Source organism: Macrobrachium nipponense, chromosome 2, assembly GCF_015104395.2.
Source record: "Macrobrachium nipponense isolate FS-2020 chromosome 2, ASM1510439v2, whole genome shotgun sequence".
Lineage (NCBI taxonomy): Eukaryota > Metazoa > Arthropoda > Malacostraca > Decapoda > Palaemonidae > Macrobrachium > Macrobrachium nipponense.
In genome coordinates this window covers 155,198,381-155,218,146 of record NC_087201.1, presented here as the reverse complement: position 1 = coordinate 155,218,146, position 19,766 = coordinate 155,198,381, and the positions used below count along the sequence as shown (strand labels likewise).

At 38.6% G+C, this 19,766-nt stretch overlaps 1 protein-coding gene across 1 annotated transcript; it reads right to left on the bottom strand.

The window, feature by feature from the left end:
* Nucleotides 1–766: 766 nt before the first annotated feature.
* On the bottom strand, nucleotides 767–18,089 carry LOC135221347 (uncharacterized). The gene is made up of 7 exons (XM_064259149.1): nucleotides 17,745–18,089; nucleotides 17,170–17,613; nucleotides 14,409–14,611; nucleotides 13,656–13,790; nucleotides 4,513–4,596; nucleotides 3,741–3,992; nucleotides 767–835 (listed from the first exon to the last, which is right to left on the bottom strand). The coding sequence occupies exons 1-7, from the start codon at nucleotides 17,866–17,868 to the stop codon at nucleotides 767–769; spliced, it is 1,311 nt and encodes a 436-aa protein (XP_064115219.1). The 5' UTR covers nucleotides 17,869–18,089.
* Nucleotides 18,090–19,766: the final 1,677 nt, after the last annotated feature.

Here is a 19,766-nt window from a genome sequence, read left to right as displayed (position 1 = left end):
ATGGTTAGTAGCTATCAGAAGAGGTACAGCCAAAGAAATGAAAGGTGTTGCTACAACGAATTTTAAGTAATGTCTACAGTTTACTACGTGAGGTGCACTGTTGGTACTACCAGGACCCACTGGGTACTTCCGAGACTACCGAAAGTTTCTCCCTTAAGGGAGGGAAGGAACGAATATAGTCAGTGGAATCAGATTTCAAAGCATGACCTAGACTAAATTCTACTGCACCATAGTACATTATTGTGTTTCAGCTATTAATCTAACTTTTGTTCCCGAAAGTGTAAGTTGGGAGTGAGGAAACTCAACTAGACAAAGCAATGTTGTGGAAAGTCTTTTATATACTATAGACAGAGGAAACCCAATGTAGATAAGTGTATATATTAACACAGGCACACACACTCAAAGCGCATGAGGTCAATAAACAGGTTTTGTCTATTCGCAAATTCAGGGCTGTTCTGAGAGAGAGAGAGAGAGAGAGAGAGAGAGAGAGAGAGGAGAGAGATAGAGAGAGAGGAGAGAGAGAGAGAGAGAGGGAGGGGGGGGGGCCGGGGTGGGTGGGCATTTACAAGTTAAAATTTCAGCGACGATATCGTAATGACATACAACGAACTGACCAAGCACGAAAAGACACTGTTAATTGGCCATCACTTCCAAGATTAATTAGACAGTGCACTAAGTATAATGACAAGCAACACTCCAAAACTAAGAAGACCTGAGAAGCATATAGACGGTGTTTACGTACTATTCGGCGTAGTACCAGGCAAACTTACTTGGTAGCCTGGGGGTCCCTCGAATTGAGGTTGATTGTGTCTAGAGCTCTGATGAATGGCTCGCTCTGAAAAAAAAGATATTGAATGGTGAGTGAGTCCCGTGAACGATACGCGAAGGGCTGATAATCCCACGCCATTATTTGAACAGCGGAGTCACGTATGTGTACATAAGCAACGTCATTCAGAAATGACATTTGCTGAAAGAACATTGTTTGCGTTTTCAGAAGTTATTATTGTTTACTCCAAAAAAAAAGTTATATAGGTTATTTTGGACTTATACGCCTACGTAGGAGGTGAGATTTATTTAGGGGGGTAACACTAGATTTGCCCGAATTTCAGAAACTAAGAAAACACGAGAGTTTTTCAAATGTAAGAAGTTTAGTTAAACCAAGTAGCTATTATTCTACGTATTTTGCATTCAGGGTGTACATGCATACATGTTATGTGTTTTAAGTGTCAAAACTCTCTTTAATATGATAAAATGCAGGGGCAACTTTTAAAATCTTACGCAACTTATAAAGGAGCATAGTATCAACAGATTATGTTTACATTATTTTCCATGATTTATGGCATAACAGATCACCATGTAGAAAATAGATAAAAATGCGAATGAAAATCTGTATTGCATTGGTACAGGTTATAGCGTTTGTGGGAATAGATTAGAACATTTAGTCTCTTCCTTTTCGTGTACCAAATACATCCACAATAGTGCAGAGAAGTCCTGCTGCTGAGAGCCTATTTAGGCCCATAGTAGATCTAAGGTAGGTTTTGTGCCACTTTTGAGTCTTCGCAAGGACGGGAATGACTTCTCCGCTGAAGAAGATGTTGCAGGTATAGTTGCCAGGGTTTTTGCCACCCCACTGAAGTGTCGCAAAGTTTCACAGAGAATTTGACTGGAGATAATTTACCATTATATTTGCAGTTTTCAACTCCACGCCGATAAATAGCCTCTGGGTACGGTGGTCCAAACACTAGCAGAGTTTGCGCGAGATTTGTTAACAGTTGGAGTTTCCTGTCTCTTCCGTCGCCAGCAAGGATGAAAGAAACGGAGTCTGGTATCCATAGAAAATGAGTAGGATGATTTTTGTAATCGAATGGGGTCATTCTAAAGTAAATGATAAACTGATATTTGTGGTCGTAGTTACTAACACACAGCCCTAAGGTAACGTGCACCGATTTGGAGGGCCGTAATTGGGGAAATAGAATTATCTAATTATAATCTCACCTTACTGAATGTTCTTATGGAATTATCTTAATTGGTATATAGTTTGGGAAAAAATTAAATTGATATGTCCTTATATGTGTTTATTCTTTGCTAGGGATTCTTATAATTTTTTCACCTTTATCTGGGCTAATGGACTAATATAACTTATTTTCTTTGAAGGCATTTTGTCGCAATTACGAGTCTATTGGCACGAGGGAAATTTACTGAGTATGATTGTCACTTCACTGTCTTCGCACACCACACTTAGCACTTTTCCCTCACTTTTGTTTTCTTCTTCTCGGTTCTGCTACCACGCCACTCTGCTGTTCTCCCCTCGATTCCCCTCTGTCTTTTTCTCTTCTCCCTTTCTCTCTCTCTCTGTCTGGTCTTTTTATTAGGATGATATCTTCTTAGCACCACCACCTTTGGATTTTTGGATTTTGACTGGGTGTGGCATCTTTTGAAAGAATTCTTGTGTCTGAGTGGCTACAGACTTTATACAAAACTGCCTTCCTGTCACTTCTTCCCTAGTGATTCGTAGACTCTTCATTGGGAAATGCCTCTTGCTTGATGCCTTGGCTTCTTGGGGTGTGTACCTTTGGTAACCTCATAGGTTATTCGTTGAGACCCCTTTTTGGGCTGTCCTACGATCTGGCACTCCTGGCTTTGATTCGTCAAAACTCTAGGCCTAGTCTTGGAAAGGGTGGAGCCAAGATTTTCACACGATCCACCTTTGAAACAAGGAAGCCTTGAGTTTCCCTCGGTTATATTAAACAGAAGGCCCTTGAAAAGGTCCAGCCTTACATTAATTCTCCGACACTCTAAGTGTCACAAAATGATGGGCGTGCCAAAGAGTCACCTAATCTTCGGAGATGAGGCTTACAGAGTTTTGGGAGATACAAGCCAGATGCCTGACGGCTAAGATACCTGGTCGTTTTGGTCGAGTAACGCGATCCTTTTCTTAAAAAAATATTATTACTTCTTTTTTCCCATTTCCGTGCCATTCTCTCAGTTCTCTACAAGTTAATGCCTTTTGAGATAATTTCCTTGATTCTTTAACGACACTGTAACATATTCATAATTCATGTGCAATTATTTATTACCTGGTCAACTTATTAAATATAAGTTTATCATAATTTTCATCCCTGTTATTTTTCAAATTATAGAATGTTCTTTTCTTCCCCCTAATATCCCTACCTGTTTGCACGAATTTAACAGATTCCCCAATCCAAGTATGGTTGCGGGGCAGGGCCAGTTCCCACCCAAGCCTCCTATGCCTATGCATGATAACAGGAATGGAACGCAACAGGTAGCCTATAGAGAGGCCGGTAGGTTTCCAATATACTTCACATAATTTCAGTTTCTGATCATATACATACAGCTCTCTTTTATGGCAAGGGCAAAGGTCATTGGGCAAAGGCCTGTTTGAACCAAATAGAAGGCACCTAACATTATGCCTCCTGTATCATTAGACAACATGGATCTTTTGGCAGATTTGACGAGGGTCGCGACATTCCACAAGTTTTCGTGTTGTCAGTTTGTGCCTGCGAAATGTAAGCTACACTATTTTCGACGTGAGCGAAATTAGAATTCCCGCCTGTTTTCATCGGACAAATCGAAGTGTTGGCTCATAAATCAGCCATTTGACATACTACCTGTCGTGATATTCAGCCTCTAAAGCCTTCACAGCTAAATTATCGACTCAACCTCGTAACAGAAAAAAAAAATAAAAAAAACAAGCTAGACCTATTCTTGTGGCTCCTTACACTAAGAGTGGTCACGAGGAGGTGCGCCCCGTACAGCTGGAACGCCTCATTCGGCGAAAGGGAGTGGAGACTTCCCACGTCGCTTGGATCTACCCCGCCCAAGCGGCCTATTCCACCCAGCGTGGGCGCGTAGCTATGGGTAGCAACAAGTCGAGGACCGCGATGTGGAAATACCACAGGTGGAATCAGAGTCGAAGAATAATCGGGTGGCTTTATGGAGATAGCGATGTTGGGCAGACGAACTCCAGGGTGCTGTGGAAATACGAACGACAAAATTATTAGCCTAGAAGAATATCTCAGTGTCTATGCAATGTACGATTTCATCCTCATTTTGATATGGAAAAGAAGAAATTATATTTCTGTTACTACAATGTAACTGCCAATTTGGACTATGTACAGATTTTTTTTTTTTTTTTTTTGAGAAATTGGGGAAGAGTCACATTGGTGGCAAGAACGAATAGTTGTTCTCCGTTGAAACTTTACGCAGCTTTAGAAATGCGTTTGCTTAATAGATAATTCCACGCAGTCGATACAAATGTCACATACTTCACTGCCAAGTAGGGAGAGTTAACTTGAAGGGAGATAAATTCGTAACAAATTAGAGGGTTTCATGTCAAAGAAAAGTTGTATTTACATCCAGTCAAAATCACTCAGCCTAACTGACGTCATAAGGGCGCAATAAGTCATCCAAGTGTCATGCCAGAGAGCCGTGAAAGAGGCCTAAATATTTTATCAGCAAAGTGCTTCGCTAATGCCATAAACGACAAATTACCTTGGCGACATCCGTACACGTGCTGTTGTCTCTGGCTAGGGCTTCACCTATCCTCACGGCGTTTGATAATGTTACGGAAAGATCCTGAGGAAAATGGAAGGCGATTAACTCACAATAAACTGCTGTGTTCTTTTAATTCTAGCTCGGTAAGATTCAAAGGGCTTGGAATTGAAACTAAATGCTTTTAAATTTTTTGTTTATCTTGATACAACTGATGCTTTTTCGGGAAAATGACTAACGTATCGTGGAAGCTTGCAGTTTAACTACTATTTTTTTTATATAGAAATTAGCATCCGTAGTATTGTCCTATTAACAAACAATACTTACTTTCTTCCTCGGATGCCCTATAAACGTGCTATACAACTGTAGCTCTGAATAGAACTATAAAAAATAATCAAGTTCATTGTAATCATCAACCAACCCTGCAATCCATGATCCTGCAGCCACAATATAACCGAAGTGAAACGATTTTCAAGTCAAGAAGAAAGTGAGAATAGCATTCATATTTACTACAGAAACCCATTTATCAAACGACCCCATCATAACAGGTACCAGAATTTTTATTTCAAAATGAGAGGAAAAATGAAACTATGTTTAAAAAGAAGAAGATAAAAACCTGGTTTTCTACATTACCTTTTTACACCTTTCTACAATAGCAATACCTCATCTCCAAGCAATATTTACTAGGTGTGTTTGAAATTGTGTAGTTAATTGTTTAAGAACTGGGTGTGAAATCAATGGAGGAAATAATTCACACAGCTGACCGAGTGTTGGTGAGGTCTGCTGACGTGAGAGTTGTTTGCGGCAAGCCCAAACATTAGACCTAACCAAAGTACATCGTAGATTTATCCGTCAGGTTAAACATATATCATAGACCTGGAGAATTTAAACCCGCTACTTTGTGCGTTTGATTTCCAATGAACAAATGGCCACTGAAGACCGGTTGAATAAAGAAAAGGAAAGAAGAAAAAATTGAATGACACTCAAACTCACTCAAATTTACAAAAGCGCGCAGTGACACAGTCGAAAAGGTGGTGAGTCAATGGAGGTAATTCGTTTGGTTATCCCTCCCTCTATAGTTCCATCAAGCTTAATTTCCACTTGTGTGGCGCACCAATTAAGGAGTAATTTGTGTCAGTGCGGTGGCCCGGTCTCTAATGACCCCTGGCCCTGGGTACCAATTTAGACTTGACAAAAGGGAGCTATACAACTTCTCCCGATGGCTTGACAGCATTCTCAAGATATCAATGAAGTCCCGCAGCGAAATCCTCGAAGGCCATCTGTTTTGACTTTCATGTTGATAAATGGCATGACATTGCTTCTTCTCCCTGGGACTAGGACGCAACTGGCTGCTGACATCGATCCCAAAATTCTGTTCACACAACACTTCTTTAACTCCACGGGTCTTGCTCTGAGCCATTACGACTTCATTCATGCTCTCCAGAGTCTGGTGGAGGTTTCGAGAACTAATCTAGTCAGAGTTCTATTTAAAGAACAAACTGTCTATATATCCTCGAAAGATTTTATTTATTTATTTTTTTTTTAGTACGAATTACTGTTTGGAAAGTTTGCATGCAATGTATGTGAATGTGTATATATGCAGGCGAGTATGTATTGTTTTGGATTTCAAAATACACGTAGGTGTGTTAATTTGTTTACGGATATATGTTAGTATACATACATCTATTTCTGCACACATATATACACGTGATTAAATTCATGTACATACGTTTATTAATAGTATGTGTAGTATTTATCAGTATATAGACATGTATGTGCGTGTTTACATGTGCCTGCGTATAAAGCACCTTACACGCGCACACAAACAACAGACACGACATATAGATATATATATATATATATATATAGATATGATATATATATATATATATATATATGTGTGTGTGTGTGTGTGTGTGTGTGTGTATTGTTTGCTTACGTATCTATGTAGGTGCATATAATATGCGCAAAAATGTAACTTGCATTGTGCATTGACTAGACTCATGTGAAGCCACAGCTTTTCAGTCACAAGATATCCGCAGTGGAAACAGTTAATAACTTGCATCAGTCTAATTCTTAAAATCAACACGGCTTACTGGCTGTTGGTCATCCATCCAGTTGCTGACCAACCCAGTGGAACCAGTAGTTATTTGTACAGTAAAGTATATTCAAGTTCTGACCAAACTTTAATTGGTCTGATTCTTTTCTCGTAACAGATCTCCTCTTTCTGTATTTCCTATTACCTTCTGTGAATTTCAAATGAACACCAAACTCTTTGGGAATTTGAATTTCAAGTCAATGGCCCGTGTTCCACATGAATAGGGTTCAACGTCTACAGGATAATAAAAACGTGTATTGGGCAGCCGATCTCCGACTCATTTGATATATGCAATTGTCAGAAGAAGTAGTATCTCAATACAAACGTTTTATTTCCATATCGATCTGAAAATCATTTTCCTTGTCCTATTCATTTGGTCGACAAAGCGCTTTAGTTATTTTTTTACAGAGCAAAAAATACAAAGGTTTTTCGTACCTGGATGTCATCGATCTGGCAAAGAACGTCTTTAAATGAAAAGCCTTTGAGAAGACTGACACTAGTTTCGGAATATAGGAATGGGATATAGAATTCAGGCCTAAGGCCAAGCACTGGGACCTTTGAGGTCGGTCATTCAGAGCTGGAAAGGAAATTGAGAGTAGGTAGGTATGAAAGGTGTAACAGGAGTAAAACATCGCAGTTTCACTATGAAATAAGCGTTAGGAGAGGGTGGATAGCAAGATGGAAGAAAGAGAACATGAATAGAGGTACAGTAAAAGAATTGAAAGGGGTTGCAGCTGGCGGCCGAAGGGACGCTGCAAAGAACCGCTAGTAATGCCTACAGTGCATCGCGTGAGGTGCACTGATGGTCCTACCCCCTTACGATGAACACTAGTCTTTCTCTGCAAAACATCAGGTACTTCTTCATTCACTCGTATGGTTAGAAAACAATTATGAATAGTATTTTTCATATTTTCTAACAGAAAGATAGAATTATACATTGGTTATGGTCGTATATAAATCCATGCTCGTTTTCTGCGTGTTCTGACGCTTACAGGTAATTGCCATTCTCATCTCGGACAAGATGGCTCCTATCACACCGCTGAGAAATTCAAATTCAAATTCAAATTCAAATTCAAATGCTTTATTTCGGACATAAAAAGGCCATAGAAAAATACATACATATACACACACAAATTATATAAAAAGTCTCCACACTCCAAGAGGACAAAATTTAAAATAAGTATGAGAAATGATTATGAAAGAGAGGTGGAAAATTATGATATGAATGAGATGCGGATAATGAAACTAAATGATTCTTCCCACTAAAAGGGCACACACATATGTAGCATCAGAACAAAACAAAGAAATACTATATTATTGCATAAAGAGCGCACCAAATGCACTAAGTATAAATGAGGCTTTTCCAGTGTTTGAAAATAATTGAATGATGCAAGTCAACTGGGTGGGCAACCCTCTTCATAATACAGTTTTCGGAATTCTTCAGCCTTTGCAAGTAGCTTGTTATGGTTTTGCGTCTCAGTTCTTGAAAAGATGGCTGACCAAAAGCCACAAAAAGAGCAGATGCGCTTGCATGCCTCCTCGGAATGCCTTGCAAGAGTCTTTCTTCGTAGGCTATCGTTGTAACAAACTCTCAGCTTATTCATAGTTCGTTGCTTCGCTCTGACAACCAAAGATATGCCATAAAAACTTGTACAAAAGCTCTGAAAAAGCATTTTCTTGACATCTTCGCTACATTTAAAAAAGTTCCTTGAAATCATATTGCCCCTTGCACATAGACCTCTATTCAAATATTCTACATGGGCGTCGTCCGAATTTTGAGCAGTAAGATAATATCCTAGGTACTTTATTTCCTGTACAAAATCTATATGTGCATAGTTAACAACAATAGGTGATATATTACTTGGGCAGATCTTACTCTTAGAAAAAATTATACATTTGGTCTTCCTTACGTTTAACAATAGAAGTCTGTCAGACATAAAATCACAACAAATGTTTATAAGCTGCTGCAACCCACTTACTGAAGGAGCAAATAAAACAATATCATCAGCGTACAACAAATGATTTAAAATCATGTTGTTTAAATAACATCCCACTTTAATTTGACTCAGCCTATGTGAGAGGTCATCCATATATACATTGAACAGGTAAGGTGAAAGTAAACTTCCCTGTCTCACTCCACATGAAGTGGAAAATTCACTCGAAAATACATGGCCCCATTTGACAATCATTTGCTGATTTTTATACCACTCACCGAGCAGTTTAATAATATAGCAAGGAACATTTCTTTCTGACAGTACTTCAAACAACATCTTATGAGACACTTTATCAAAGGCTTTAGACATATCCATGAAACAAGCAAATACAGGTGTTTTACGAGCATTATACTCCTCGGTTACGTGTTTAAGAATATGAACTGGCATTTCCGTTCCATGATTGGATTTGTAAGCGAACTGGTTGTCACTTGTCAATAAGTGCTTTTTGCATCTCTCCAATATAATCGCTTCCAAAACTTTTGAGATAACAGTGGCTAGAGCAATCGGCCTATAATTGGAAATGTCACTGTGGTCCGCATTTTTATCTTTAATCAAAGGAGAGAGTATAACCAGAATAAGAGCTCTCGGTAAGTAGGAATGACAAAAACAGGAAGTGACGAATAAACTTAGTAAAACTCTAAGTACCGGATGAGCCTGGGTTAAGTGCTGAAGGGTCAGCCCGTCATGTCCAGGGCTACTTGAAGTGTTCAAAGAATATTTCATTGAAATTTGTCCCTGTAACATCTCGCTGACCTTGATTTTCCATTGGGTCTGGAGCAGGATGAGTAGGGTCGTTAAACAGCTCAGAATAATGTTCTTTCCATAACTCGGCAATGTTTTCATAACCACTCACATTATTTATTATGTCAGGTAAGAAGGTTCGGGATTTTCTTTTCTTATTTATTTCTCTCCAAAATTTCTTCATACTCCCATTCAGGCTTGTAGCAATTTTATTTGATCTAATTTCTTCCTCATTTTCCCTACAAAATCTGAACATCCCTTTGAACTGAGCTTTAGAAAATTTCATTTTATCATAGAAATATCCCTCCCTTGGATTACCAGATTCCTTCCATGCTAAATAGTCATCCCGTGCTTCATGATGGAATTCCTTTACAAAGTCATTCCAACCAGGAATATGGTTGAAACCTCTGTGATTCGTCTCCTTAGACTCAGACGACCGCTGAAGTGCACTAATTATGTCCAGAAGAAATTTCTCAATAGCTCTAAAATGATCTTCGTTTTGACATGATCTTGTGTTGCATTGTAGAGTTTCCAAAGGCAACTCAATGTTTTTCAAAGCTTCTTCAGATTTACCTCTGTATGCCAGTAGATCCCCGAGATAAAACTTCGTCTGACTACCGTCATTCATTTCTACCAGCGTAGGTAGTTGCGAGACCTTCAAAGAAAATGAAAGAGGACGATGGTCTGATCCAATAATGGAATGCAACACACACATATTGTTAATGTGCGTTAGAAGACTAGGAGGGCAGACAAGGTGGTCTAACCAACGGGTGTGGCCCGTTGCGTCACTCACCCAAGTGTAAGTGTCGGAGGGCATCACAACAACATCACCAATACAATAATCGTAATGGGTGCAAAAGTCTTTCAGCTCGTTACCAAACCGTGATTCAGGGTGAGCGTTAAAATCACCAACTACCAAAACCTTTCCATTTGGGTGATCTGACATAAGACAGTGTATTTTTGCTAAACAATCAGTATACTCTGCATCATTTTGTCCGTCTGAGTATGGAAGATAACAGTTGATAATCCTCATACAACTTTCCTCTATAGACACGTCAATACAAATCAGTCTGTCATCTGAGGTGTCCACTCGCTGTATACAAGAGGCAAGGCCCTTTCGGTACAGAAAAGCAACGCCCCCATAAGGACGACCAGCCAACAACTCCCTCGATAAATCAACTGGGGAAACTGCATAATATGCAAATTCAGAATTTATTCTATTCAGGTAGTCTGATTCCTGCACCGGTAGCCAAGTCTCCTGCAGACAGACTATATCAGAAACATGAGTTAATTCGGCTACATCAAAATGGCTATTTCTAACTGATCTACAGTTATAAGATGTAAATCTTAAATCCATTTATAAAGAGAAGGAAATTGAGATTAATCATACCAACGACGGACCAGAATATCCTTACCCCAACTTTCTGGTTTGTACAAATCCTTGACCCTACTTTGTGGCATTTCTTTAATAATGACTTTGAAAGATCGATAGTGAGTGAATCGTTGTTCAACATGCTCGCACTCAACCGTCGTGACACCCGCTATGCGAGAAACATGGCCAAGAAGCATCTCTGAAGTAGTGTTAGGTTGCAGCCTAGAGACAAATAAATGTACATGCCTTAAAGGCTGAGCTGCCTTAAGTGAGCTTCCATCACTCTCCCCAATGATAGGAGGCTTACGCCGTCTTTGTCCAAAAACAACCCCCTTATCTTTATAGCCCTGATTTTCTCTTTCTTGAGCTTGTTTTCTTTGCAGTAAGCGCTTCCGTTTTTTATACTCGTGCCCAGGTATATTCCACCTCTCTTCTTCCTTCTCCTCGTCGGCTGTGGACTCGGCGAAATCCATAAGAACGTCGCACTTCCCCTCCGAGGGTTTGCTTCTCCCATTCAATGATTTTTGTTGCTTATACTCCTCACTCCCTCTGTCTTTGGTCGATCCAACGTTTTTCTGCACGACTTTTGCCATCGACGATCCTGGTTCAGTGTTCCTCGCAAAATGAATATAATCATCCACTGCAGGTAAGTCACTGCGAGGACTCACTCTAGCATCCACAGGGCCTGGTACCACCTGCTTCTGCTCCAGAATTTTTTCCACATCCTCTATCCTGGTTGAAAGCCTATGATACTTAGCAGACACGAGTTCCATCTCCATCCGCAACGAGCTCATATGTCGACTCATTGAAGGTGCGTCTATAAACTCCATCGAAACAGACGGCACCTGCGTACATTTTGTGATGCAAAATATGACATCCGAAGCAACATTTTGCGACAAAAATTAAATCATTTCTTTAATGTCGTTTACCTTTTTAGTTGTTCCCCTGTGTGTCTTCGATTTTTCAGGGCATTTGAATTTTGTATACATCAATAATTTGGCCTTTGCTACATCATCTTCACCATAAAAATCATTGCAGATAGCAAAAATATCGTCATGAGACATAAAATTCACTTTGTTATAAATAAAGAAAAGTATTCCATTGTCGACATATTCCTTTATCTCCGTAATCGCCTCCCAGGCCGCCTCGTCATTACTCGTGTCACACATTTTGATTCATAGGTTTCTATGACGTAACGCCAGTGGTAGTCTGCAAAAACCTTTAGTGCGCATGCGCGGAAAATGAAAACTTTTTTGACAGGGAAGTACCACTGCCCAGAAATGATTCGCACGAACATTAACTATTTGTTTCACAGGGTCAAATACAGTATCATTTCACTTTTCTCTCTGCTGCCAACACACACTTGCAATATTCACAATACAGATCTCGAGAATGAAAATAGTCTTCCAGGCTGCTGACTGTCAAAAACCAGGTGAAATGGGGTAGAGCTCTCACAGACACCATCCTCCAGCTTCGGCCATCTTTTCAGTCGAGGTTCCCTCTTTTCAGGCATATCAACTCTTCATTTTCATCCAACCGGTACATTACTTCGGCCCACAACTCCAGCCAGTCCAATGAGGCAATTAAATCTTATCATCGAAGTTTTATCGTGTTTCAAATTCATACGATTAAGGTGAAAAAGTCAGTGCTACTGAAAATAGAGACCGAGCATTTTGCGAGAAAGGAGGTGAGGATCTTTGATGATGACAACGAACTGGAGGAAAGACCGACGATATTACTTTGGGTATTTCTTACGGTGGCCGGAAATAAAGCCACAGGGAAAAATTCACAACATTTGGCAGGGGTCATATCTTTTTTAATTTACAATCTCTTGTTTGTGTTTTATGGTAATAGGCCCGTACCGAAGGGGGGAAGCGGGGTCGAACGACCCCCTCCAAATTTCTGGAAGTCCCTATTTTCAGTGACTATCCTTTTCACTAAACTGTACTTGCAAATTAATAAATAATTATTGTTTTTGTTTTCTTTTTTTGTTTTGTTAAGTCAAAGTGTATAACATAGCAACAAATAAAGTAATATGTATGTTATCGTTAACATATTAAATGAATCAATCAATAAAACTGAAGAAATATTCTTGAATTTCAGTGCAAACTTAAAACATTATAAGTAATATTCTGTTAACCAAACTCAGTACTTTGAATAACATCTAAGCGGATAGAAGGACATAGACCGCATACCCAATTTTTCTTCTTAATATAACTAAAATAGCATTTTCAAGTATTTCATCTGGTATATACCTACTATATATGCAATGACATTTATAGAAAAAAAGGTCCAGTTTTGGGAAAAACGACCCCCACCCAACCCCCATAAAAAAAAAAAAAAAAAAAAAAAAAAAAAAAAAAAAAAACTGTACGGGCCAGATCCCCAACGGTCTTGTACTATACACTCCGCGTAGGTGGATACATGGATGCATACCGGGTTGAAATTTGCCCTTGGGGTTCACTATCTAGGAAAGATTAATGTGACTTTTTCGACTTGTGACATTTTTACCCTGATTCATTTATTATCAGAAAACAGTTCCTTGAAGTAACTAGTGTTGTACTGATGACAAAGAATGCATACCCTCTTATCTCCACAGACTTTTGTTTCCTTCACCACTTGGAGACTGAGTTCTCAGGTACCTATACTTTTCTGTTACATTGTCCTAATGATTTTGTTTAGCTTTCTTTTAAACTCTTCCACACTGTTGCTGTTTACAACTTATGGTGGCAATTTATTCCATGTGTCACATATCTTGTTTGTAAAGTTCACACAATGGGATGTGTTAGCTTTTGTATATAAACAAGCATGTATGCATAGTACACATTAATTTTAATTGGTTTTTACGTTAATTGTCATACGTGAGACATGTAACTGACGCTAGGCCATCAATTACTGCAGCAGGAATAGCCACTGACAAAGCGCAACATTTCCTTACCTTTAGCGGAGCATCTGCAAAATAAACCTGATGACCGTTGGTGGGTGTCCAGGCATCGATGACGTCATTTCTAACGGACGTGATCACCAGCCATTCATAGCTGCTCTGGTTGCGGGAGTTATTGAGGCTTGGTATCTGTACATAGAAAAAAATCTGGTGTCAGAGATTATTGCATATTACATAAAATTTACACTCTTAAATCTTATATTTTTCCACAACCAAATGTCTGTACGACGAGGCTAAGTACAAACTAATCATTTTGTTTGTATATATATATATATATATATATATATATATATATATATATATATATATATATATATATATATACAAACAAAATGATTAGTTTGTACTTAGCCTCGTCGTACAGACATTTGGTTGTGGAAAAATATAAGAATTAAGAGTGTAAATTTTATGTAATATGCAATTGAACGCTGTGATGAAGCTACTATTAATAGGAAAATTGCTACCTTTACAATGAATAATAATAATAATAATAATAATAATAATAATAAGAAGAAGAAGAAGAAGAAGAAGAAGAAGAAGTGTTCACTTCTATATCTGGGCGTTCTTTTATGTTGCCGTGTATTTTGCAAATAATGATCGCGTCCTTAGACAAGATACAGGTATATATCTAACCACAAATACCTGCATACAAAATATAGTGTTACTTCTGCCAGATAAACAATAATTCCGTGATAAACTGACATTTAACCAGAGAGTAATGCTCCCAAACGGCGTGATTAGGCCTACCTTCTTCAGCAGTGCTGAAACGGACTCACTGTCAGCTATGACGATCGTGTGTTTGGCGTCAATGGAGTCCCAGTTAGCGAGGGCAGCTTCGATTAAAGCAACGTGGTGTCCTTCCGAATTCCCTCCGTCAGGAGACTTCTTCTGCGTGTTGATGAAGGAGAGTTTGAAGCCTTGAAAGAAGCAGTAGTTGAGGAAATTTCCAACTGGGCGACGGACGAAGGGAAAGGTGAAATGGAGAAAAAAAAAAAGGAAAATTATTGTATTCATTTCATTTGGATTAATTTACATAAAAGAATTGCCGGCGTATGTATTCTCGAATGCCAATTACTACAAACCAGAACTGAGGCATATTAAATATTATTTTTTTCATCTCTGTTCCCTTCAGTAAACTAACTTTAAAAGAGCCCGTTTTGGTAGATACCTTCAGTTCACTGTTTAGTTTAGTGTTTGCAATTCTGCAGTAATTTCCTTTTGGTTGTGATGATACTGTGCAGAAGGTTTTTTTTTTTTTTTTTTTTTTTTTTTTTTTTTTTTTTTTTGTTTTTTTTTTTTTTTTTTTTTTTTTTTTTTTTTTTTTTTTTTTTTAAGCTTGAATTCTAAGCCAATGGCTTCGGTGGGTTTGTTCAGTATGAATAAGTTTAGCCCTCAGAATAATAATAATAATAATAATAATAATAATAATAATAATAATAATAATAATAATAATAATAATAATATGTGGCGCCGTGGAGGAGTGGGTTAGGTCGTCAATAGACTGGTTAAGTTAAGCAACATTGGGGCTGGTCAGTCGTTGGATGGGTGACCGCTCTCCCCGGCGTTGATTCCTTGGGAAAGGATCTTTACCATAATTTCCTCAGTCTACTCAGCTGTAAATGAGTACTTATCCCTTGATGGGGGTAGGGTCCAGCTATGGGTTAAATAGCAAAACTCAGCAATGATGGAAAGAAATGAAGGAATAAACGACAACGACGTAAATGGAACCTCTGGCAACAGAGGAGCTTCGTCCGGCAACCAGGTATTCAACCCAATTGAAGGGGAAGACGGTCAGGTACTTGGAGGTCGTCATCCAGCAACTGACCACCACAACGACAGTAATCAACAGAGTGAGATTGGAGCTACAGAAGCAAAAAGGAAGAAGATGGACAGAGAAGAAAATAAGGAAATATGGAGATGCTACACCAGAAGCAACCCGACGGAGAGAGGATATAGAAGAAGGTTGGTCAACATCTGGAATGAGAGGAATAACACCCCCCAAACAGAGCAGAGGCTGGCAGACCAAGTAAGGAACATAAAGAAAAAGAACTGGCTCTCCCCAACAGAAAGAGAAGAACTGGAAAGGGAAATGTCACACGACAACGAATTACACGAAGACGAACTGAGAGACGATGCCACAGAAGACGACAGGGATGATGAGGTATCAAACAACGACACACGAAGAAACACCGACGAAGTAACAGAGAGGACGGAATGGATAGAAAAGATTAGGCAATGGATGGAGCCAGATACAGTGAGAACAAAGATCCCCTCCATGAAAGCCTACAACACCAAGAAATTAAGGGAGAAAACAAGTGAGGTCAATGAAATAATGGGCATAATAATAATAATAATAATAATAGACGTGAAAATTTCAAAAGCTGGAGAGAATATCATGCACATGTAGCCTAGATACTTCCCGATTATTCTTCCTAAACTGGAAACAGTGAGTCGCAGACAATATTGCTCTCTCTCTCTCTCTCTCTCATCTCTCTTTCTTCTTCTCGTCTCTCTCTCTCTCTCTCTCTCTCTCTCTCTCTCTCTCAAAAAATCTTATAAAAAGTTGAACAACAAATAAAGCGTATTGAAAAACGCTTGCCCACTGCATTGTTTAATTACCAGTTACATTTGAACAACAAATAAAGCGTATTGAAAAACGCTTGCCCACTGCATTGTTTAATTATCAGTTACATTTGAATAAAAAAAAGTAAATATAATGTCCTGTAAGAGGTTTATGGTAAAAAGCGTAAATTTTAAGTTAGTGTTACTGTATAAAGCATGAGAATGCCAGAGAGAACTCCATGTCGCTATATAAGAATTCCTTGAATGCTCAGCAAATTCATAAAGTAAGCTTCGTCAGCCTTGAATTGAATGGTGGGGTTATTACGGAAGATTCCACGAAATGCTTTCAATAGAAAAAAAACCCACGCCGAAAAGGGCATAAGAAAATATTCTATTTTCTCATACTATAATCTGGATTCCGGTAAAGCTAACGACTGGTCTTTGAAGCCGAAACATGTCGATAAGCTGGTACTAAATTTAGACTCAATTACTAACATATGGTAACTTAGGTCTAGTTCATAAAAAATTTTGTTATTGGTAATGTTTATTTTCTTAAAAATCCTACAGTGTCGCCACGCTGACAGATGGAGGAAGTATAAGTTTGTGTTTGTTGAAGACTGTAGATTGCGTGAGACCACACATATGAAAATCAAAACAAACATAGTAGTGTGGTTAGATGATGGATATCTCTTAAGGTGCAGCAATTTGAAACATGCAATGTACGCTGGCTGCACTATGCTCACCCTTGGAAGCGCACTGTTTGAGTTAATACACATTGTTAAGATGGGCAGGACTGAAAAGTTCTTCATTGTTTACAGCAAGTAACGATTCAAACGGAGTGACAACGCATGACCTCTCATGGTTCCGTTATCGCCGGCAAAATACCAGGAGATGCCACAAACGTACAACGATCAAGTAACACCTCCTTAAATGAACGAAAGCTTACCTAAATCCGCATTGGCTTGCGTATCCAACGTCTCGTCATAAAATACGACGACTTGACTCCACACGTTGTAGGTCATCCAGCAAGCTGCGAGATTCAAGACATTCCTCAGAGGTTCCCCGAGAGCACCGCATCCTCTTTTTCTGTAACGACACCGCTGCCCTGAAGTGGGCACAGGGATCATCCTCTCTTGTGGCACGATGGCTGGTGACCTCAGGGGCGAAGAGAGGCTGCTGACAACCCCGCAGGACGCCACAACTACGAAGAATGTGCCGTTTTGGGCGGCCTTTGAAGACAGAGTGACTAGTGCAGACGTCGGTGGTTCTTGCGCGCCACAGGGCAGTGGCACAAGGCCAGCAAGGGAGGAGGGCTTATAATTCGATATAATCTTCACCGTACTGGGGCAATCTTCGTGTACCAATACTGTATGCGGTGCGGCACTGACCCCTGGAAAATTTAACTTCCCGTTGCATTCAAAGTTTAAAACTAAAAGGATACATATCACCTGCAAGAATTTGCAATCAAAGCAGAAAAATATCAGAATGTAAAGCCTGATCTGAACATAACATTATACTTACCAAAAAGTTGATGCAAAGGCTGATGTTGCAAGAATGCGACGAAGATTACCATCAGTAAAAAACTATTTTTCTGTTTATCAGAGCCATTGTTCGTATATCTGAGGCACCCAATGAGTGGCAACATCTTCCCTTCAAATCAGCAAAGCAAGGCACTAAAGAATCATTATAGAGCAGCTTTCTATCTCAGGAACTTTGGAGCGGTAACGTCAACTGGGCTACATATTCTTCTGCCCGACAAGGCTCTTTCAAATAATCTTAATCAACTTTTGGAACACTTCGAGGTGGCTTTTGAATTTTCATTATTTTCCTTCCTTGAAGCACTGACAGAAATTTTGCCTTCGGTTCATGTTGCTAATTAGATATAAGGCATGCAGACAATAAACCATGAATAATAATATCATATGAAAAAATAGTAGTATTCTGTGTCCATAGAATAATTCAAACTATCAGCTAAAGAAATTCTAACAGTAATGCATTTTGGTCTAAGGAAACTGACAGCTTGCGGTTTGTTCCAGTAACTCATATCATTTACTGATTGTTGGTCTTCGTTTTTAAGCTATCAGAAAGAGTGGGATTACTTAGAAGATACTACAAAAAACTTAAAAAAGACACGTAAAGAATACAACGACAATACATGATCAGGCTACGGGTTTTGAAGAGTGATCTGCTTTGTAGGTTATCTGCCTGGTATTTAGAGTAATTCTGAAAGACACACTTAAATTCTACGCTCAAAACATGACGAGGGACCCATAGAGTTTTATTCTATGAGATATCTTTTGTTTGCGTGTCATTGACAACTATCTCAAATGGATATGCAACACTGGTTATCAAAATAACAAAATTTGAAACATTAACATTTCTGACGATATTTCAGTAAAAACTAGAAACTGTAAGTAGAATATGAAGCCAAGTCACGTCAAATCATTCGAATTTTAGAAACTTGGGGGAGGATTTGCAAAATGGCACCACACCTGATACTAGGTGCTTTCTAGTACTTCACATAGTGAACTTGATCTGGTTGTCATTGTAACATAAATAATAAAACCAAATAAATATGAACGTTAACTTGCCTTTTATGAGAGGTGGGTCTCTTGCCTCCTTTATCAAGTATAACTTTACCTCTTCAAGAATACTGTTTCCATTTGAGGCCCCGCCATATTAGCTATCTTAAAACGCGGAGACAGCGATATGCTATCTTCGAGACAGGTTTACATTTCTGATGATCGGTACCGATTAATCTTCAGATAATATCATGCCCTCAAACACTCTGTTCTCTTTTGTCAAGACGAAACCCGTAAAAAAAAAAAAAAAAAAAAAAAAAAAAAGGACTCCGAAAGAAGACACTGTAGATATTATAAGACAAACGGGGCTCCTGGCTTCAGCTTTCGAAATTATCCAGTATAAAAAAAAAAAGTTCCGTTATATAATGTTAACACTTATTATAAAAGGATCGTATTAAAGGATTCAATAATCAGTGTATGTATGAATATTTATGAATATTAAACCCACGATTCTTCTAAAATTGAATACTAGATTATAAAGCGTCAATGCCACCAGAACTTTGGGACGAAAAAAAAAAAAAAGAATTGGAAATCAAATAATTTTGGCTCTGATTTATTTGAGTCCTGCAAGTCATTTCTTTTTTATGTAGAATGACTGAGACTGTAATAGAAAACGCATAACAGAAGACCCATCACATGAAAATGCAACCAGATCGTAATTTATATTGATGACTTAGTCCTTGAAGTGTGCGTTTTGCTTTGATTGAAGAAAGCCTTCTGCCAGTCTCCTTATACAAACGCACAGATGCGCATGTTTTTTTATTCAAGCTGTTAGATTTTCATTGAACCATAACTCATGAGAGATGACTGTATTTGTTTTATTTAATTTTTTTTTCATTTTAAATATGAGTCTAATTCTGAGTATAACAGTCGCAAAATCTATTCCTTATCTTTAGTCAAAGTTTAGGTAAATCAAATTTTCAATTCTGCATCTAGTTTCTTCCTTTGTAACGTAGATTTT